Genomic DNA, 22709 nt, shown 5'->3' with positions numbered 1-22709 from the left:
TTAGTATAGAAATAAGGAGAAACTTCATTGTAGTATGAAGTTGTAAGTCTATAACATGCAGTATTGTATGTAATGCATAGTTGTGTAATATGTAGTGGAAGCATAGAGAAACAACTAAATATTTCTGGCTTAATTACCCATTATTATACTCATCTTTATGATTTTTTTTTTTTTTTTTTTTTTTTTTTTTTTTTTTTTTTTTTGAGACGGAGTCTCGCTCTGTCGCCCAGGCTGGAGTGCAGTGGCCGGCTCTCAGCTCACTGCAAGCTCCGCCTCCCGGGTTCACGCCATTCTCCTGTCTCAGCCTCCCGAGTAGCTGGGACTACAGGCGCCCGCCTCGTCGCCCGGCTAGTTTTTTTTTTGTATTTTTTAGTAGAGACGGGGTTTCGCCGTATTAGCCAGGATGGTCTCGATCTCCTGACCTCGTGATCCGCCCGTCTCGGCCTCCCAAAGTGCTGGGATTACAGGCTTGAGCCACCGCGCCCGGCCTCATCTTTATGATTATAATAAAATTATACTTATTCATTTTTTCCCCCTCATTGGCTATGAATCATACTTTTTTTTTTTTTTTTTTTGATACGGAGTCTCTCTATGTCACCCAGGCTGGAGTACAGTGGTGTGAAGTTGGCTCACTGCAACCTCTGCCTCCTTGGTTCAAGCAATTCTCTGGCCTCAGCCTCCCGAGTGGCTGGGATACAGGTGCCTACCACCACGCCTGGCTAATTTTTTATATTTTTAGTAGAGATAGTGTTGGTCAGGCTGATCTTTAATGCCTGACCTCAAGTGATCCACCCACCTTGGCCTCCCAAAGTGCAGGAATTACAGACGTGAGCCACCATGCCCAGCCTAAATCATACTTTTTAATGTTGAAGTTAAATGCAGTTAAATCAATGCCCTTTGAATTTGTTACCGATACATATGTTTTAGGATAATAGGAGAATTTCCTGGTTTTCAGCATTAGTTCCTGGTAATTATTTACAATAATTCCTGTTATAAAAAGTGAATTAGGTATTATGTTCTGTGTGTTTACTTTGTGAATATATGTGTCAATATATAGTTATGCAGTTCTTATTTTTAATGATTTATCTGTAGCCTGTTGAGTTTCAAGGACATCAAGTAAAAGGATCAGCTACTAGTGGTGTAATGGTCAGAGGACACAACTCACAGCTAGGATGCAGTCAGTTTCCAGACAGCACTGAGTATGAAAACTTTATGACAGAGACACCAGAGTTACCTAGCACGTGTATGCAGATTGGCTTCTTGCAGGTAAAAATATTTTTATAGTTGCATTTTGCCAAATCATTTTCTTTCTGTTAATACTACATTTTGTAAAAATAATATAGTTGTTTGTACAGTTATAAGTTAAAAAGGAGTACAGTAAATTGACAAGAAGCAAAATATCTCAAGTAAAACTATATAACAAAAGTATTTTACTTGAAAGATATATTACCTTTTTAGGATTGGGAGTTTAGTAGATTACTTTTCACTTCAGAGAAGACTAGGAATTCATGATAAAAGCAAACAGGTAGATTACACAGAGAAATACTCATCTGTTTAACATCTAATAGATTTTTTTTCTTCTGATATTCCCCTTCTGTCTTTAAATATGACACTGAGTACCTCTAGTTGCTACCAAAGGCAGATTTCTGGGGATGAAAGTAGAGGTCATGAGATGAGAATGATAAGCATGTATTTGAAACAGTGTTCATCAAAGAGATTTTTTTTTAATTTCCCTTTTTACTAAAGCATAATACGTATTAGAAGAAATAAAGAAAAAAAGCATAATAAGCATAATACATACAGCAAATAAGTAAATCACCACAAAGTAAACATACTCATATAACCTCCACCTTTAACAAATAGAGCATTATCAGCATCCAACAAGCTCTCCTTCTGCCCCTTTTCAGTCACTACCCTTTTCCCTAAGATATCCACTGTCTTGACTTGTAACCATCTATTAGTTTTGCTTTAAAACTTTATATAAATAGAATCATACACAGTGTATTCTTTGTGTCTGCCCTCTTTTGTTTAATATTGCAGTTTTGAAATTCATTTATGTTGTTGCCTATGGCTATAATGTATTCATTTTAATTGCTGGTATAGTATTCTGTTGCATAAATGTATCCCAATTTATCCATTCTTCAGATGTTCATGTTATTTGTGTTTAGGGACTATTACAGATACTGCTGCTGTGAACATTCAAGTACCATCATGAACATGTACATATACACACACACGTGAGATACTTCTGTTGGTTATATTACCCAGGAGTAGCATCATTGAGTCACTGGATAGGATATATTTACTTTTAGTACAGAATGCCAAACTGGTTTCCAAAGTGGCATTTATAATTTACATCTCCATTAGGAGTGTATGAGAGTCCCCATCACTCTACATCTTTACCAACACTTGATGCTGACTGTTTTTGGTTTTCAATTTTAGCTGTTCTGGTGGGTATATACTGGTACTTCAGTTGTAATTTTAATTTGCATTTTCCTGCCTGATAGTGAGGTTGGGACCTTTTTTGTATGCCTATTGGCCATCTCTTTATCCTCTTTGATGTAGTGCCTGTTTGGCTTTCTTCCTTTTTTTTTTGAGACGCAGTTTTGTTCTTGTTGCCCAGACTGGAGTGCAATGGCGTGATCTCGACTCACCGCAACCTCTGCCTCCTGGGTTCAAACGAATTCTCCTGCCTTAGCCTCCCGAGTACCTGGGATTACAGGCATGTGCCACTTCGCCTGGCTAATTTTGTATTTTTAGTAGACATGGGGTTTCTCCTTGTTGGTCAGGCTGGTCTCAAACTCCTGACCTCAGGTGATCTGCCTGCCTTGGCCTCTCAAAATACTGGGATTACAAGCATGAGCCACCAGGCCTGGCCTCTTCCTCATTTTTTTATTGATGTGCTTATCTTTTAAAAAACTTTCTGGAATTCTTTATATAATTGGATACATACTCATTGTCAGTTGTATGCTTTGCAAATATCTTTCCTGACCCTTACGTACTTTTTCACTCTTAGTGGTATCTTTGATGAATCAGTTTGTCTTTTTTTGTTGTTTTTGGAAACAGAGTCTTAACTCTGTTACCCAGGCTGGAGTGCAGTGCATGAACATGGGTCACTGCAGCCTCAACTTCTTGGAATCAAGCAATCCTCCTGCCTCAGACTCTCGAGTAGCTGGGACTACATGTTCCCACCACTATGCCCAGCTAATTTTTTTTAGACAAGGTCTTGCTCTGTCACTCAGACTGGAGTACAGTGGTGTGATCTCAGCTCACGGCAACCTCTGCCTCCTAGGTTCAAGCAATTCTTCTGCCTCAGCCTCCCGAGTAGCTGGGACTACAGGCATGCGCCACCATGCCTGGCTAATTTTTTGTATTTTTAGTATGTTGCATATACATTTAGAACTAGCTTAACAATTTGCTATGTTGGCCAGGCTGTTCTCAAGTGATCTGCCTGCCTTGGCCTCCCAAAGGTCTGGGATTACAGGCATCAGCCACCACTCCTGGCTGCCTAGCTAATTTTTAAATTTTTTTTTTAAGAGATGGGGTTTCACCAGGTTGCTGCTGGTTTTGAACTCCTGGGCTCAAACAATCCTCCTGCCTCAGCTTCCCAAATTGTTGGGAGTTGATGGGTTTAAGACAAATCTTGGAGGTAGAATCATGGATGTTACTGGATTAAATGTAAGGAGTAGAGTGAAAGAAAGGGAGAAGAAAAACAATTGGGCAGACTGAGGCAATTTTCATTGAGTAAAGCAAGATGGGGAACTGTATTAGTTTGCTAGGGTTGCCATAACAAATTACCACAGGCTAGATGACTTAAACAACAGAACTTAATTTTCTCACAGTCTGAAAGCTGGAAGTCCAAGATCAAGGTTCCAGCCAATTCTATTTCTCATGAGCCTCTCTTCATGGCTTACAGATAGCTGCCTTCTCCCTTGTTATGTGTCCTTTTTTTGTGTGCATTTGAAGAGAGAGAGAGAGAGAGAGAAATCTTTGTTGTCTCTCTTTGTAAGGAAACTAATTCAGTTGAGTAAGGGCCCCACCCTTATGACCTCATTTAACCCTAATTGTCTCCTAAAGGCCATGTCTTCAAATATAATCACATTGGAGGTTACAGCTTCAACATACACATTTTTGTGGGTACATAATTCTCTCTGTAGCAGGGAGGAGCAGGTTTGGTGAATACATACGAATAAATAAGGAATACTTGTGAGACCGTCTAAAATAGAGATGCTACGTAAGAAGTTGGGTACATGGGTCTGATTTAGAGGAGATATTTGTGCAGTCATTTGCACAAAGAAAAGTTTAAAGCAATAAGAATGGGTGGGTTCATTTAAAGAGAGCATAGAGAGAGAAGAGAATGGGTTTTATTTGTATCAAGAATTGGGATGGAGTTAGTTATGTGAATTATTATTGAGACACCCAATAAAATGAGGACAGAAATATGTCCATTTCATTTAGCAATGGTGACCTTGGCAAGAACAATTTCAATGAAATAGGGTAAGAATTAGTTTAGAGTCATTTAAAGAGTGAATGAGGCCTGGCGTGGTGGCTCACAGCTGTAATCCCAGCCCTTTGGGAGGCCAAGTCGGGTGGATCACCTGAGGTCAGAAGTTTGAGACCAGCCTGGTCAACATGGTGAAACCCTGTCTCTACGGAAAACACAAAAATTAGCTGTAGTCCCAGCTAGTCAGGAGCCTGAGGCACAGGAATTGCTTATACCTGGTAGGTAGAGGTTGCAGCGAGCCGAGATCATGCCACTACACTCCAGCCTGGGCAACAGAGTGAGACTTGGTTTCAAAAAACAACAACAACAGCAAAAAGGAATGAATGAGAGGTAAGAAAGTGGAGACCATGTATGTAGCAAACTCGTTAAAAGATAAGCATATTTAATCACTCATTTGACAAATATTTCTTTTTTTTGTTTTTTTTTTTTTTTTTTTTTGAGACGGAGTCTCACTCTGTCGCCCAGGCTGGAGTGCAGTGGCTGGATCTCAGCTCACTGCAAGCTCCGCCTCCCAGGTTCACGCCATTCTCCTGCCTCAGCCTCCTGAGTAGCTGGGACTACAGGCGCCCGCCACCCCACCCGGCTAGTTTTTTGTGTTTTTTACTAGAGACGGGGTTTCACCGTGTTAGCCTGGATGGTCTCGATCTCCTGACCTCGTGATCCGCCGCTCTCGGCCTCCCAAAGTGCTGGGATTACAGGCTTGAGCCACCGCACCCGGCCTGACAAATATTTCTTGAGCAATGCCTGTATGTTACGCTGTTCTTGGTCTAGAGATAGGCTTGTGAATAAGGCACAATCTTTCCCTCACAGAACTTACATTCTGGTTAAAGGAGACAGAAAATAAATATACAGCACCTCAGAGTGTCTTAAGTGCTCTGAAGAATGACACTGGTATGTAGGGGGATAGGGAGTACACATGGGATGGAGTTCTATTTTAGGCAAGGTAAGCCTGTCTGATAAGATGACACTGGAGTCAAGATCTGAGTGAAGAGAGGGAGAGAGCCATGCAGGTATCTAGGGAAAAGGCATTCCAGGCACAGGGAATAGCAAGAGCAAAGGTTTTGGGGCAGAAGAATGATGGCTGGTGTGTAGTACAGCAAGGAGGCTGCCATGGAATGAATGAGGGGGAGGTTGATAGGCAGTGAGGTTAACCAGGAGGTAAGGGGCTGATCAGGTAGGGCTGCATAGGACTTTGTAAGAGCTGCCTCATACTTTAAGAGAGATTGGGAGCATTGGAGGGTTTTGATCAGAGGAGTGAAATAATCAAACTTACATTTTAGAAAGAACTCTGGCAAGTTTGTGGAGAGGGTAGTAGGGGAACAGAACAGAATACTGTACTCAGTAAGTATTGCCTGTTACTGTTATTTTTATTAAAGAGGCAATATAGTCTAGACTGGCTAGATTTGAACTCCCTTATAAGCTTGATGAATAAAGCAAATTTAAGTGCTAAATTGTTCTTTTTCTCACTTCCCTCAGTTGTAAAATAAGGAAAATAAGAGTACCCACCTCATATGGTTGTGATAAGGATTAAACAAATTAAAAATATATAGTGTTGGCATATAGTAAGAACTCAGAAATATAATAAAACTATTTTTATGGTGATGATTGTAATTTCCCATTTGTCTGTCTTCCACTGAACCGAACTCCTTGAGTCCAGGGATCATGAGTATTTTTTCACATCTTTATTTCCTAGCACAGCACCCAGAACCCAGTAGCCAATCAAGAAAATGCTGTAAAATGTATATATAAGCTTATAAACTTTGAATCTTTATTGTCTTTTTTTTTTGAGAAGGAGTCTTGCTCTGTTGCCTAGGCTGGAGTGTAATGGTGTGATCTCAGCTCACTGAAACCTCGCTTCCCAGGTTCAAGCGGTTCCCCTGTCTCAGCCTCACAAGTAGCTGGGATTACAGGAGCACGACGCCATGCCTGGCTAATTTTTTGTATTTTGGTAGAGACAGGGTTTCACTGTGTTGCCCAGGCTGGTCTCAAATGCCTGACCTCAGGTGATCCACCCGTCTCAGCCTCCCAAAATGCTGGGATTACAGGAGTGAGCCACTGTGCCTGGCTATTGTCATTTATTAAGGAAAATATCATACACTCACTAACATACTCATTTTAGCAAGTTCAAATCATTTACAAGAGTATGAAGTTATAAGTAAAAGAGCTTTTCCCCCAATTCCATTCCCATCTGAAACCACTCTAACAATATGGTATGTATTCTTCCAAATTTTATTCTTTTATTCTGTGCTTGTCAAAGAATTCTTTTTTTTTTTTTTTTTGAGACGGAGTCTCGCTCTGTTGCCCAGGCTGGAGTGCGGTGGCCGGATCTCAGCTCACTGCAAGCTCCGCCTCCCGGGTTTATGCCATTCTCCTGCCTCAGCCTCCTGAGTAGCTGGGACTACAGGCACCCACCACCTCGCCCAGCTAGTTTTTTTGTATTTTTAGTAGAGACGGGGTTTCACCGTGTTAGCCAGGATGGTCTCGATCTCCTGACCTCGTGATCCGCCCGTCTCAGCCTCCCAAAGTGCTAGGATTACAGGCTTGAGCCACCGCGCCCGGCCCCTGTGCTTATACAAATATATATATTGTATATATATTTGCTCATCATATTAGATTTTAAGATGATTAATTTCTGGAAGAAGTAGCAGCAAAATTAAATGCTGTTCTAACAAGAATAACATATGCACTGTATAGCTGGGATATATTTTTAAATTTCACTTCATTTTGGAGCAATGTCTTGAAGTTCAGATCAACTATGGACTTGAGGACATAAGAGAAAACTGTTCAGTCCTTGAGTCTGCAGGGATTTAGACCTTCACAGCTATAAACATGAGGTCTAATTTGGCCCGAGCCCCTTAGAATGGCAATTGATCTTCAGGACCAAATCCTAATAACCCAGACCAGTCCAAATCAAAATCTGACCCACTTCAAATAAATCTGAAAGATTTTTTCTCTATATTTTACTGTTATTCTTGTTGATTTTAGTAAATTTATCCCGTCCTTTTTGGAAGAAGTTTTATAGTTGTTGCCCCCACCATAGCTCTACATAATGTGCTTTAAATCATTTTTTTTTTTTTTTTTTTTGAGACGGAGTCTCGCTCTGTCGCCCGGGCTGGAGTGCAGTGGCCGGATCTCAGCTCACTGCAAGCTCCGCCTCCCGGGTTTATGCCATTCTCCTGCCTCAGCCTCCCGAGTAGCTGGGACTACAGGCGCCCGCCGCCTCGCCCGGCTAGTTTTTTGTATTGTTAGTAGAGACGGGGTTTCACCGTGTTAGCCAGGATGGTCTCGATCTCCTGACCTCGTGATCCGCCCGTCTCGGCCTCCCAAAGTGCTGGGATTACAGGCTTGAGCCACCGCGCCCGGCCTAAATCATTATTTTTATAATATAGATTACTAAAATTCATTGAAACTAAAGAAAAAAATCAGAAGATTTTGGTCTGTAGTTTTGATTCTTCTTTCTGTGTAGGTGACATCACCAGAACAAAACGTCTCTACGTTGAGCCCTATTTCTACCTTTTCTTTGAACTCAAGAGATGAAGACTTCATGGTAGAATTCTCTGAGACATCCCTGAAAGCAAGAACTTTACCTGATGATCTTCATTTTCTCAACTTGGAGGGTAGTCGTTACCATATTGCTCTAATATCTGTCTATTCATTTAAGAGATGAAATTTTTTATTTGAGAGATTATTACACTAAATATATCTTAGAACCAGATTCAGTGTCATACCCCTTGAAGCCTTTCCATAACTTTTCTTCCTTTGAACTTTTTCTATCATAGATAGCTATTCCAGGTACAATATTCCCTTCTAGCTATCTAGTTCCTTCTTGTTTCTCCTCCCAACTTTGTCAACACAGACCCCTGAAAGTATCTTCTACCATTGTTAGTACTTCTCACAGCTGTAACTGCAGCATCTGACCCCTTTACAGCCCCTTCCTGTTCCAGAGGAATGACTCATTGCAAATGTCTCATCAACACCATTGGTTGACTTTAGCATAACCTCTTAGTTTCTCTTTTTGCTTTGGGATCCTGAACTCTTCAACTGCTGTTCCACACTTGCATGCCTAGGACTCGGGGTTTTCATATATTTTGGCCCTTCACTATGAGTCAGCTTCTGCTTTTTGATGAATATAATACTATTCTCTAGGATCCCTTTCACTAAAATTTCTTTTCTTCTCTCTTTTCTTATAATCTTATCAATATATCTTCCCCTGATTCTGAATTTATGTTGGGTGAGGGGTCAGTTGTAGATAATTTTTTTGATTTTGGATGGATGATACAAAAAATTTTGTAATGTGAATTGGTAGTTGGGTTAGAGAAGATTTTCTGGGTGTGCTTGGTAGAAGACAACAAGGTAGAGAAGAATCAAATACACGGACGGGAGTGGGTATTCAAGAACAAGTGATATGGTAATGAACAGTAGATGATTTTCACAGTTATACCATGAATCTTTTAGTTTAATGGATTTTTAACTTTTCTTTCAGTGTTACTTGATTGACTTGTTAGAATTACAACATAGCATTTTATAAAAGAATATTCACTGGCTCACCTACTGCTCTGCTACTTTCCAGATGATCTCCAGAGTGTATTAACAGCAAAACAAAAACTCTGTCAGGAAGGTACATTATTATAAAATAGGTATCCATAGTATTGTCAGATAAAAACTATCAGCTTGCATAATTCTGATGCAGTATTATTCATTTTTTTATATATTCAACAAATATTTATTGCTTCTTAGATTTTTAGGAATATATCACTAAAGCTGCTGACACACAACGAATCATTAGAATCATTAAACTTTTTCAGACAGAATTTGCCATGAGTTTACCAGAATTCTCCTCTTATCAAACACCATTAGATCAAAATAAAGCTAAAATATTTTTTACTCTGAAGGGTAACATAATTCATGAGTGTAAAAATATCTAAAGGAAGTTACAATCACATAGTCATATAAATGAACCATGAATTTCAGTCTCTGGAGAAAGAATGAAAGTAGATATAAAAAAGTAGTCTAGGTTCTTTTTTTTTTTTTGAGACGGAGTCTCACTCTGTCGCCCAGGCTGGAGTGCAGTGGCCGGATCTCAGCTCACTGCAAGCTCCGCCTCCCGGGTTCACGCCATTCTCCTGCCTCAGCCTCCCAAGTGGCTGGGATTACAGGTGCCCGCCACCTCGCCCGGCTAGTTTTTTGTTTTTTTAGTAGAGGCGGGGTTTCACCGTGTTAGCCCGGATGGTCTCGATTTCCTGACCTCGTGATCCACCCGTCTCGGCCTCCCAAAGTGCTGGGATTACAGGCTTGAGCCACCGCGCCCGGCTAGTCTAGGTTCTTATCCTGACTCTGCCACTTTGTAGTTATGCTACCTCTAAGCCTTTGTAATCTCATTTGTAAAATGAGAATGATGCATTTTTTGGTTGTCGTTAGCTTTAAAGTGCTTTGAAAACGTTAAGTGCTATATAAACATAATTTAGTAATTAGGAAAAAAATCATTAGTTAAGGAGAAGAAGAAAAAGAGGGACTTCATCAACCCTAAAAATGTTTCAGTATATATGAATTAAGCTTTGAAATATTTTTTTTGAGATTAAAACCATTAATTTTTTTTAAGGAAACAAAATAATATGATTTTTTTTTTCAGGGCAAGTTGCTACTTTTTGCTTTTGTATACCCACTGTTTTCTAGAGCCTAGGTGATAACTAGTAGAACATTTTTATTTAATCAGCATTCTGTTTTTTCAGGGATGAAAAAATCCAGTTCTCTGGAGAATGAGAACCTTCAAAGGCTTTCATTAGTAAGTAGAACCCAGGTTCCACTTATTACTTTGCCACCTACTGATGGGCCAGCTGACTTAGACTCTCATTTGTGTATGATCAACTCTAACACATACAAGTCTTCTGGTTCCCCCATGCTCCACTTGTGTGAAAAGTCAGCAGTTCTTCCTTTTAGCATTGAGCCTGAGGACCAAAATGAAACCTCTTTCTCTGAAGAATCTGGGGAAGTGACTCCAGGGGATGTTACACTTCTCAATAATATGTCTACTCAGAGCAAGTGGCTGAAATATCAAAACACATCCCAATGCAACGTGACTACTCCAGACAGAGTTGATAAGAGAATAACTGATGGCTTTTCTGCTGAGGCTGTTTCTGGGATGCATTTTAGAGACACAAGTAAAAGACAGAGTGATGTTGTCAATGAAAACTCTTTAAACTCTGTGCATTTGCAAATGATAAAAGGCATGCTCTATCAACAGCAGCAGGATTTTAGCAGTCAAGAATTGGTTTCCAGAAAGAAAGTACTTTCTCTGAATTTAAAGCAGACTTCTAAGACAGAGGAAATTAAAAATGTATTAGGAGGGTCTACCTGCTACAACTATAGTGTAAAGGATTTACAGGTGAGGAAATGTACCAGTCTTGTACATTTTTCCAATAGTTATTGTCTGAATTTCAACAAAAGAATTAACAAAATATACTGCATAGGAGCAATTTGAACAGATGGCTTTTCCTAACTCTGAGCTGCAGTCACATCATCTTTTACTTAAAATCTCTCATAATAGTAGTGAACATTGAATGAAATGATTTATTTGAAAGTATCTGGTACAGTGTCTGGTACATTATCAATACTTAATAAGTGATAGCTCCTATTTTTGTTTCCATCACTACTACCATTGCAATGATTGTTTTTACTTTTGACTGTCAATTGTGTTTGCTGATTAAGTCATCATTGGGGTAAAGGTGCATCTTATTTCACGTTAATTGTGAATAATCCTTATTATAGTCATAACCAGAAATAAAGATGCATAATGATCCATTCACATCAGTTAAACTTTTCCTAGCAAAAAATATATAAAAACTTATTAAGGGGCAGATAAGAAAAGTTACTCTTATTTAGGGTTAAAAATGCCATTTGTAGGTATTCTTGCTGTATTTGGTTTCTCATTTAAAATTTGAAAGTAATTTTCAAGAATCCTAGAAATCAAAAGAATTAATTAAAAAAATAAGTCTATGAAAAATAATTTACTTTTTAGTAAACAGTATTTTTCTGGAGTTGCTATGATAACTTGAATTATTCCATTGCAGGAGATAAGTGGCTCTGAGCTATGTTTTCCAAGTGGGCAGAAAATAAAATCTGCTTATCTTCCCCAAAGGCAAATTCACATACCAGCTGTTTTTCAGTCTCCTGCTCATTATAAGCAGACTTTCACATCTTGCCTCATAGGTATGGCTGTTGAGTTTTTATTGTATTACGATTGCTGCTTCATGTAAGTAGTAGAATTGTGAGAGTATGATACATTATATTGTGAATTTTCATACTAAATATCTCATTCAAGATTTGTTATTTTTCATATGTTCTAGTTTTTGAACAGTAACTTTTATTCTAATTTCAGATCCAAACTGAGTTTTAAAAGTGGGAGATGACAATCTTCTTTTTTTTGAGACAGGATCTCACTCTGTTGCCCAGGCTGTAGTGCAGTGGAGCAGTCTTGGCTCACTGCAACCTTGCCTTCCAGCCTCAAGCAATCCTCCCGCTTCAGCCTCCCGAGTAGCTGGAACCACAGGTGCACACCACCATACCCAGCTAATTTTTTTTTTTTTTTTGACACGGAGTCTTGCTCTGTCCCCCAGGCTGGAGCGCAGTGGCCCAATCTCGGCTCACTGCAAACTCCGCCCCCTAGGTTCACACCATTCTCCTGCCTCAGCCTCCGGAGTAGCTGGAACTACAGGCGCCTGCCACCATGCCCAGCTAATTTTTTTTTGTATTTTTAGTAGAGATGGGGTTTCACCGTGTTAGCCAGGATGGTCTCAATCTCCTGACCTCGTGATCCGCCCGCCTCAGCCTCCCAAAGTGCAGGGATTACAAGTGTGAGCCACCGTGCCCGGCCAACCCAGCTAATGTTTGTATATTTAGCAGAAATGAGGTTTCACCATGTGGCTCAGGCTGGTCTTGAGCCCCTGGGCTCAAGCAGTCTACTCACCTTGGCCTCCCAAAGTGCTTTGATTACAGGCATGAGCCACCACACTTGGCCAGGATTATCTTTTGCAAGTTAAGAGTTTTTCTTTCTTTCTTTCTTTCTTTCTTTTTTTTTTAAGTAGAAGTGTTACAAATGACCTGTTAAATTTAGCAGAAAATAACTTTTAAAAATGGAAATTCGTATTGTGTATGACCCTGTTTAAAGGCTATTCAAATTTAGCTACAAACAGCACATGTAATACAAACAAAATTATTTTGTATTTAATTTTCTGCTCTATCTCTTTTTTTTTGTAGAACATCTAAATATATTGCTCTTTGGGTTAGCACAAAACTTGCACAAAGCTCTTTCAAAAGTTGACATATCATTTTACACATCATTGAAGGGAGAGAAACTGAAAAACGTAGAAAATAATGTGCCATCCTGCCATCATAGTCAACCTGCAAAACTTGTCATGGTTAAAAAGGAAGGTCCAAATAAGGTATTCTTGCTTCCCCTCCCGCTACCATACCAAATACTTCTCTTATAAAGGGTTTAGGTACCTACTACTTCATGATAAGCTTAAAGAGTGAGTCTTAAGAGCTTTCTATTTGAGGTGCTAGTACCTAACACACATTAAATTCTCAAAGTTTTATTGAAAGAATGATCTGTGCTCTAGGATACAAAAATATGAGTTAAAATTAACCTTCAAGTTGCTTAGAATCTTTTTGTGTAGTATTTTTATTTTATTTTTATTATTATTATTATTTTAGAGACAGGGTCTCACTGTTGCCCAGGCTGGAGTGCAGTGCCGTGATCATAGCTCACTGCAGCCTTGAACTTCTGGGCTCAAGCCATCCTCCTGCCTTGGCCTCCCAAAGTGCTAGGATTACAGGCATAAGCCACTGTGCCCACCTGAAAATTTTACATACTTCTGTAATTGATAAAATAGGAGGAATATGCCTAAGTTATAGTGAGATCACTGAGAAGGGGGATGTGTTTCAACCTGAGAGCTTAGAGATTTCAGAAATGAGCCTGAAAAAAATGAAGGTTGAAACTAGTCTACCATGTAATCCCCAGTACAAGTAACAGATAAGGCCAGAGGAATAGAAAAGTATGCTGACTTAATTTATATTGTTAATAATATATTATGGAGGGAGTCAGGTTAGTAAAACGTATGTTGATTGATGACTTATACTCATTGTAGAACTGTGCTTTCATTCATAATACAATTTGCTTCCACCGTTTGCATATCCCGCTTTATTGTTAGCTAAGTGTATAAATTTGGATTTAAATTTAGGCGTCAAAAGCCAAAATTCATAAATAGTGGTATAACTGTGGACTAAAATATAGCTACTAAAAGTCTTTGTTTTCTTTTTAAGATTATTTGATGACATAGTTTCATGCTCATACTATGTTGTTGGGTACGAAGGGTAGGTTACGGAGTAGAAAATGTATCATCTAAGTTTTGTTTAAAAAATTTTACATGTGTTTGTTCTTGTTGGGTTGTGGTGTGTGTGTACTTACGTGAATGAGAAAAAAGGATAGAAAGAAATGGATAAGATATTCAGTGCTTCTGGGCAGCTTTCAGGTTGTTTATAGTGAACATTTTAAATCAGAAAAGCAAATTTTCAAATAAGCTTTTACTCTCAGAATAATGTAATCTTTTGATAAAGAGAAAGTAAATGGAAAAGCAGGTGGTTTTAAATTTTAAATTAATAGTAAAGTTAAGTTGTATAGTGACTAATTTACTGGAGTATAGTAATGCCAAGCAGTCTGCATAGAAGCCTTGACACACACAAAAATAATCGAAAAATAAAAGCTTTTTTTTCACTAAATGTTGATCTTTTTTCGTTCGCCTTAGGGTCGTCTCTTTTATACATGTGATGGACCCAAAGCTGATCGATGTAAATTCTTTAAATGGCTTGAGGACATGACTCCAGGATATTTAACACAGGAAGGAGCTCGACCTGGCATGGTTTTAAGTGATATTAAGAGTATTGGCTTGTACTTAAGAAGTCAAAAGATACCACTCTATGAGGAATGCCAGCTTTTGGTGAGGTATGTTTTATAGTACCAAGGGATTGCCTGTGATTATATAAGAAAACGACAGCCTTCACAGAACTATCATCAGTTTTGAAAGAGATTAAGATAGGAAAACTATTTAAAAGATGGAATACCTCAGTTTCTAAACCTGCAAAATGGGAATAAGTCTTTTTTTGTTTGTTTGTTTGAGACGGAGTCTCGTTCTGTCACCCAGGCTGGAGTGCAGTGGCCGGATCTCAGCTCACTGCAAGCTCCGCCTCCCGGGTTTACGCCATTCTCCTGCCTCAGCCTCCCGAATTGCTGGGACTACAGGCACCCGCCACCTCGCCCGGCTAGTTTTTTTTTTTTTTTTTTTGTATTTTTTAGTAGAGACGGGGTTTCACCGTGTTAGCCAGGATGGTCTCGATCTCCTGACCTCGTGATCCGCCCATCTTGGCCTCCCAAAGTGCTGGGATTACAGGCTTGAGCCACCACGCCCGGCCGTCTTTTTTTTTTTTTTAATTATATAGTGACAAGATCTTGCTCTGTTGCCCAGGCTGGGGTGCAGTGGTGTGATCCTTAGCTCACTGCAGCCTTGAACTCTTGGGCTCAAGCTCTCCACCTGGCCCAGCCTCCTGAGTAGCTAGAACTTCAGGCCTATGCCACCATGCCCAGCTAATTTGAAATTTTTGTAGAGTTGGAGTCTTGCTGTATTGCCCAGGCTGGTTTCGAACTCCTGGACTGAAACGATCCTCCCATCTCAGCCTCCTGAAGTGCTGGAATTGGAGGCGTGAGCTACTATGCTCGGCCAGGGAATAAGTCTTTAAAGTTATTTCGACTCCCTCTAAACATCAAATAGTGTGAGCAATATCAGTATAACTAGCAGGGTGCTATTTTTCTAACTTATTTTATGTATAGTTGGGGCTGTGTTCCACAATCCTAAGGGAAACCCTATCCGACAAACTATAGGAATAATTTTTAGCAGTGTGGCATAATAAATAACTGATTGTTTGCATGTCTGACCTACATAGCTTATAGGATAATAGAATGCTACTTTTTGGAAGTATGTCTTTTATAAAAGTTTAGATTATTTAAAGACCATTTGCATGGTGATTTAATAGTAACATTTTTATTGGGAGCTGATATATGCCAGGCCCTCTTGTAACTAGGCACTTTACACGAATTTTTTTTTTTTTTTTTTCTTTTTTGAGACGGAGTCTCACTGTCTCCCAGGCTGGAGTGCAGTGGCGCGATCTTGGCTCACTGCAGCTCTGCCTCCTGGGTTCAGGCCATTCTCCTGCCTCAGCCTCCGGAGTAGCTGGGACTACAGGCGCCCGCCACCATGCCCGGCTAATTTTTTGTATTTTTAGTAGAGACGGGGTTTCACCATGTTAGCCAGGATGGTCTTGATCTCCTGACCTTGTGACCCGCCTGCCTCGGCCTCCCAAAGTGCTGGGATTACAGGCGTGAGCCACCACACCTGGCCTCACATGAGTTCTTTTCTGTAATTATTATAATAGCCTGTAAGATGGAGATATGGGAATAAGTTATTCCCATTTTATAGTTTGGAAAATGAGGTTCCTCAAAAAAAAAAAAAAAAAAATAGAACTATCATATGATCCAGCAATCCCAATCTTGGGTATGTATCCAAAAGAAAGGAAATAAGTATATCAAAGAGATACCTGCACTTTCATGTTTATTTCAGCAGTATTCACAATAGCCAAGATATGGAATCAACCTAAGTGTCTGTCAGAGGATGAATGGATAAAAAAAATGTGGTATATTAAGCACACACACACATACACAATGGGATCTTACTCAGGCATAAAGAAGACTGAAGGCCTGTAATTTGCAACAACTGGAGGTCATTATGTTAAGTGAAATTAGCCAAAGGCCAGGCATGGTCTCACACCTGTAATCCCAGAACTTTGGGAGGTCAAGGTGGGCGAATCACTTGAACACAGGAGTTCAAGACCAGCTTGGGCAACTTGATGAAATGTTGTCTCTTGAAACCTGGTCTCTACAAAAAATAAAAAAATTAGCCAGGTGTGGTGGCCTGCACCTGTAGTCCCAGCTACTTGGGAGGCTGAAACAGGATGAGCCCAGGAGGTGGAGGTTGCACTGAGCCAAGGTCATGCCACTGCACTTCCAGCCTGGGCAACAAAGCCAGACTCTGTCTCAATCAGTATCAAGAAAAAAAAAAAAAGAAAGAAGCCAGATACCAAAAGACAAATATTGCATGTTCTTACTCATATGTGGAGCTAAAAAAGCAGATCTCATGGAAGTAAGAGAGTAGAATGGTGGTTACCAGAAGCTGGGAAGAAAAGGGGGTGGGAAATGAAGAGAGGTTGGTTAAAATGTAAAAAAAAAAAAAAAAGAAAGAAAAAGGAATACAGTAGGGAAATTATAGTTAATAATTTATTGTATATTCAGAATAACTAGAAGAGAAGAATTGTAATGTTCCCACCACAAAGAAAAGATCAGTGTTTGAAATGATGAATATCCCAGTTTCCCTGATTTGATTTGATCATTACACAATGTGTAAAGAGACCAGGAGATCACATGTACTCCTAAAGTATGTGTAACTATTATATACCAATAAAACAAATTAAATTTAAAGATTTTTAAAAGTACACGAGGTGTTCTATCTTTCAGATACTTTTCTATCTCAATCTCTTCTAAAACTGATGACAGTTCTGTGAGAGTTGTTATTTTCTTACTTTGATAAAATATATTTATATTTTGTATACACGTTATGAAAGTAGGTACACATATAAAAACCTGGTTCTTTTCATACTGTATTTTAAAGATTTTCAAAAAACTTGCACCTTAATATTATTACAACTCATTTTTATTTTTTATTCCCTTTTCAGAAAAGGATTTGATTTTCAGAGAAAACAGTATGGCAAACTAAAGAAGTTTACTACTGTAAATCCTGAGTTTTATAATGAACCAAAAACCAAACTTTATCTTAAGCTGAGTCGGAAGGAAAGTTCTTCAGCTTATAGCAAAAGTAAGTTGATCTGATCATACTGGTGATTCAATCTAGCCTTATATCTCCATTACATACAGCTGTATAAGTTGTTTATATTAAAGAATTTTATATTAAATTTTAAAAGTATAATTTAGTATAAAATTAATAGTATAATTTAATATAATTTAAAAGTAAAATTTAATATATAATTTAATAGTATTTAAAAGTAAAATTAATATATAATTTAATAGTACTGTGTATTATAAACTAATTATAGAATAAATTAGACCATTTCTAAAAAATATATTTTAAGATGTTAGGGCTTTTTAAAAACTTCATTAAAAGGGATACCAAAGACATTTAATTAGTTATTGGAATCATATAAGTAAGTATATTGACTCAACTGTGCCCTGATTTAATGTCAAAAATAAACCGAAAATATGTAATAATGAGTTTGTTGATGCTTCTTTTATTGTCTATGTAATTTGGCAACATTGAACCCCAAATTTTGTATATTTGCAAATAAAATCCTTTAAACATTTCCCCCCACCCCCGAGACAGAGTCTTACTCTGTTGCCAAGGCTGGAGTGCAGTAGCGTGATCTAGGCTCACTGCAGCCTCTGCCTCCTGGGTTCAATCCCGAGTAGCTGGGATTACAGGTGCACGCCACCAAGTCCAGCTAATTTTTGTATTTTTAGTAGAGATGGTTTCACCATGTTGGCCAGCCTGGTCTTGAACTCCTGGCCTCAGGTGGTCCACCCACCTTGGCTACCATGGGATTATAGACATGAGCCACCATCCCTGGCCAGCACTGAGTGTTTTTAAAGGGCCTTAGGTGCACTAAGTTGGATTAATCATTATTTGTGATTTTGTGACCTACTCTTAGTCATTGGTCCTCACATAGCTCACTTTCATTTAGTTATTTAGTTAGTTAGTTATTTAAAATAATATAATAAGCATTTGTGAGCCCACAAACCAAATCAAAATCTAGTACCTTTATACCAACCTACATTTAAGTTAACCCCACTACCTCATCTTGTCTCTCCAAACCCAAGGTAATTATCATTTTGATCCTTGCACACACCAGCATTTTTCTTTCGTTTGTGTATAGATTTATGTAAATGAATTCCTAAAGAGCCAAATAAAATTTTTAGTTTTTTTAGACCTTACTAAAATGATGTCATTCCGTATATAATCTTTTGGAATTTATCTTTTTTTGGTTAGTATGTTGCTACAATTTATCCATGTTGTTGTTCTTAAATCTAGTCTAGATTATTTGTTTTGACTGTTGTATAATATTTTGTAAACATGCTATAGTTTATTTTCATTGGGTTTCCAAGTTTTACCACTGTGAACAGGGTGTTGTGAATATTCTTGTACTGTCTTGTAGGTATGTACAGGTTTCTTTTGAATATTACTCTAGGAATAAAAATGCTGCATTACAGCATATGAAGATACTTCACACATCTTTAGATTGTAGTGCCAAACTGATTTCCAAAGTGGCTCTATCAGTTTGTATTCAACCTGAGTATAAGAGATCTTATAGATCAACTCATTGAAATGAGTGTAAGATGATTGCATTGTGGTTTTAGTTTACATTTCTCTGCTCACCAGTGATGTTAAAATACTCTTCATGTGTTTATTAGTTACATGTGTTTCTTCTTAGCCATTTTACTATTGGGTTCTTTATAACCTTCTTTTATTTATAGAAGTTCTTTATGTATTCTTCATATTAATTCTTTGTTGATTATGTATATTGTGAATATCTGCTCCTCAGATCATGTCTTTTCACTTACTTTAAGATATCTTTAGATAAATAAAAATCTTAATTTTACAATAGTCATATTTATTGTAATCTTTTCTTTTTGACAGTGCTTTTTATATCTTATCTTAAAAATCTTTTCCTATGCTGAGTTCTAAAATTACTCACCTATATTTTCTACTAAATGTTTTTACAGTTTGGTTTTTGACATTTAAATCTTTATTATTAATTTCCATAATTTTTTGAGGGAAGAGGTGGTGTTTGGTTACATGAATAAATTCTTTAGTAGTGATTTCTGAGATTTTGCTACACCTATCACCTAATCAGTATACACTGTACCAAATTTGTAGTCTTTTATCCTTCACCACCCTGCTTACCCTTTCCCCTGAGTCCCCAAAGTCTATTGTATTATTCTTATGCCTTTGCACCCTCATAACTTAGCTCTCACTTATGATTAAGAACATACGATGTTTGATTTTCTATTCCTGAGTTACTTCACTTAGAATTGTCTCCAGTTCCATCCAGGTTGTTGCAAATGCCATATTTTGTGCCGTTTTATGACTGAATAGTATTCCATGGTGTGTGGGTGTGTGTGTGTGTGTGTGTGTGTGTGTGTGTATCTATCTGTATCACAATTTCTTTATCCACTTGTTGATTGATGGGCATTTGGGCTGGTTTCATATTTTTGTAATTGTGAATTGTGCTGCTGTAAACGTGTAAGTATCTTTTTTGTGCAATGACTTCTTTTCCTCTGAATTGATACCCAGTAGTGGGATTGTTGGATCAAATGGTAATTCTACTTTTAGTTCTTTAAGGAATCTTCACACTGTTTTCCACTGGTTGTACTAGATTACATTTCCACTATTAGTGTAAAAGTGTTCCCTTTTCACCACATCCTTGCCAACAACTATTAATTTTGATTTTTTTGATTATGGCCATTCTTGCAGGAGTAAGGCAGTATTGCCTTGTGGTTTTGATTTGCATTTCCCTGATCATTAGTGATGTTGAGCATTTTTTCATGTTTGTTGGCCATTTGTATATCTTCTTTTGAGAATTGTCTATTCACGTCCTTAGCCCACTTTTTGATGGCATCATTTGATTTTTTCTTGCTGATTTGTTTGAGTTTCTTGTAGATCATTTGTCAGATGTATAGATTGTGAAGATTTTCTCCCACTCTATGGGTTGTCTGTTTACCCTGATGATTGTTTCTTTTGCTGTGCAGAAGCTTTTTACTAATAGTTTAATGAAGTTCCATCTATTTATCTTTTTTTTTTTTTGAGACAGAGTCTCACTTTGTCCCCAGGCTGGACTGCAGTGGCATGATCTCGGCTCACTGCAAGCTCTGCCTCCCAGATTCACACCATTCTCCAGCAGCCTCCGGAGTAGCTGGGATTACAGGCGCTTGAACCTGGCAGGCGGAGGTTGCAGTGAGCCAAGATCATGCCACTGCACTCTAGTCTGGGTGACAAAGCAAGACTGTCTCAAAAAAAAAGAAGAAGGATTTTTATTAGGACTGTCAAAATAAAATGGACTCTCCTTTTTTTTGGAGACAGAGTCTCCCTCTGTTGCACAGGCTGCAGTGCAGTGGCATGAGCTTGACTCACTGCAACCTCCACCTCCTGGGTTCAAGCAATTCTCCTGCCTCAGCTTCCCATACTTCCATACTGGGACTACCACCACACCCAGCTAACTTTTTGTATTTTTAGTAGAGATAGGGTTTCACCATGTTGGCCAGGCTGGTCTTGAACTCCTCACCTCAAGTGATCTGCCTGCCTAGGCTCCCAAAGTGTTGAGTTTACAGATGTGAGCCTCAGCGCCTGGCCTACCAGTCTATTTTTGCTGAAGTATTTTTTTCATTATAATTTAGTTTGTTTTAAATTTCCCATTGAGATTTCTTTTTTAACCTGTGAGTCATTTAGCATGTGTTTTAATATTCAAAAATGTAGGGAATTTCTAGTTTAACTTTTTATTAACTTCTGACTTAAATATGTAATAGGTAGATATTTTTATTTTTATATTATTCTTTAAAATTTATTAAATTTATGTATGTATGTATGTATGTTTGAGTCGAGTCTTGCTCTGTTACCCGGGATGGAGTGCAGTGGCACGATCTCAGCTCACTGCAACCTCCGTCTCCCAGGTTCAAGCAATTCTCCTGTCTCAGCCTCCCAAGTAGCTGGGATTAGAGGCACCCACCACAACACCCACTACATTTTTTTAGTTTTAGTAGAGACAAGTTTTCACCATGTTGGCCAGGCTAGTCTCAAACTCCTAGCCTCAAGTAATCTGCCTGCTTCAGCCTCCCAAAGTGTTGGGATTACAGGCGTGAGCCACCGCAGCTGGCCTACTAAGGTTTTTGTACACTTGATCTTAGCCAAAAGACTGAGAAGCGATATTTTTAAGGCTGTTTTTAATGGCATAGTACAAGAGAAATACATTTTCTCTAATTGTTGAATACAGAACTCTTTAATGGTCAGATCAAGCTTATTAATTGTCTTGTCTAGATCTTCTATATAGTCTTGCCAACTTTTTGTGGCAGTTATCTAAGTAATTAAGGGAGATGAGTTGAAAATTTCCTCTGTGGTGCACTCTCTCCCTGCTATTTATTACATTTTGCATCTTATATGTTAGGGCTATTTTATTGGGTACATATATATTTTAAATTATTATTAACGTCGGGGTAAACATATCATTATGTAGAGATGATCCTCTCCTCTAATAATTTTTTCTTAAAAGTCTGTTGATATAGGTATGTTAAGTTTATTTTGACTAGTATTAGTTTCATAAGTCTTTTTTCATTTTTTAATCTTTGTTTGTTCTTATATTACAGGTGTTCCTTATAAACAGCATATGTCTCAATTTTAAAGATGTGACTTGTAAATAGCATAAACCCAATAGTTGACTTTATTATAGTAATTGATACCTGGATATGTTTCTTTAATCTTAAATTATTTTTGTTTATTCTAATTTTACTATGCTTTTTAAAACCATTTCTTATTTTTAAAAAATAAATTAATATTTAAATCTTACCCCCGCTCCCAATAAAACAGATACTTAGAAAGCACCCACGGCCGGGCGCGGTGGCTCAAGCCTGTAATCCCAGCACTTTGGGAGGCCGAGACGGGCGGATCACGAGGTCAGGAGATTGAGACCATCCTGGCTAACACGGTGAAACCCCGTCTCTACTAAAAAAATACACAATTAGCCGGGCGAGATGGCGGGCGCCTGTAGTCCCAGCTACTCGGGAGGCTGAGGCGAGAGAATGGCGTAAACCCGGGAGGCGGAGCTTGCAGTGAGCTGAGATCTGGCCACTGCACTCCAGCCTGGGCGACAGAGCGAGACTCCGTCTCAAAAAAAAAAAAAAAAAAGAAAGCACCCACATCCCTTGGTTCTTCCCCTGATCCGTTTCCTTACTCTTCCCCCTCCTGCCCCCAGTTAACAAAATCTAGACTAGTGCTACTCAAGGTAGAGTCTGTAGGCTGGTTCTGGTCCACAAACTTACTGGTTC

General features: G+C 38.5%; 1 protein-coding gene across 1 annotated transcript in view; it reads left to right on the top strand.

The window, feature by feature from the left end:
• ZGRF1 (zinc finger GRF-type containing 1) overlaps window positions 1–22709 on the top strand; it is an 84899-nt gene that overhangs the window by 33133 nt on the left and 29057 nt on the right. The window contains exons 10-16 of the mRNA XM_033215026.1: window positions 1093–1266; window positions 7971–8121; window positions 10234–10886; window positions 11572–11710; window positions 12758–12942; window positions 14305–14501; window positions 17339–17478. Of these exons, the coding sequence (XP_033070917.1) occupies window positions 1093–1266; window positions 7971–8121; window positions 10234–10886; window positions 11572–11710; window positions 12758–12942; window positions 14305–14501; window positions 17339–17478 (1639 nt within the window). The remainder of the gene's footprint in view (window positions 1–1092; window positions 1267–7970; window positions 8122–10233; window positions 10887–11571; window positions 11711–12757; window positions 12943–14304; window positions 14502–17338; window positions 17479–22709) is intronic.

This window comes from Trachypithecus francoisi, unplaced genomic scaffold (genome assembly GCF_009764315.1).
Source record: "Trachypithecus francoisi isolate TF-2019V2 unplaced genomic scaffold, Tfra_2.0 Lachesis_group1, whole genome shotgun sequence".
In the NCBI taxonomy this organism is placed as follows: Eukaryota; Metazoa; Chordata; class Mammalia; order Primates; family Cercopithecidae; genus Trachypithecus; species Trachypithecus francoisi.
This window is presented reverse-complemented; position numbering and strand designations above follow the sequence as displayed.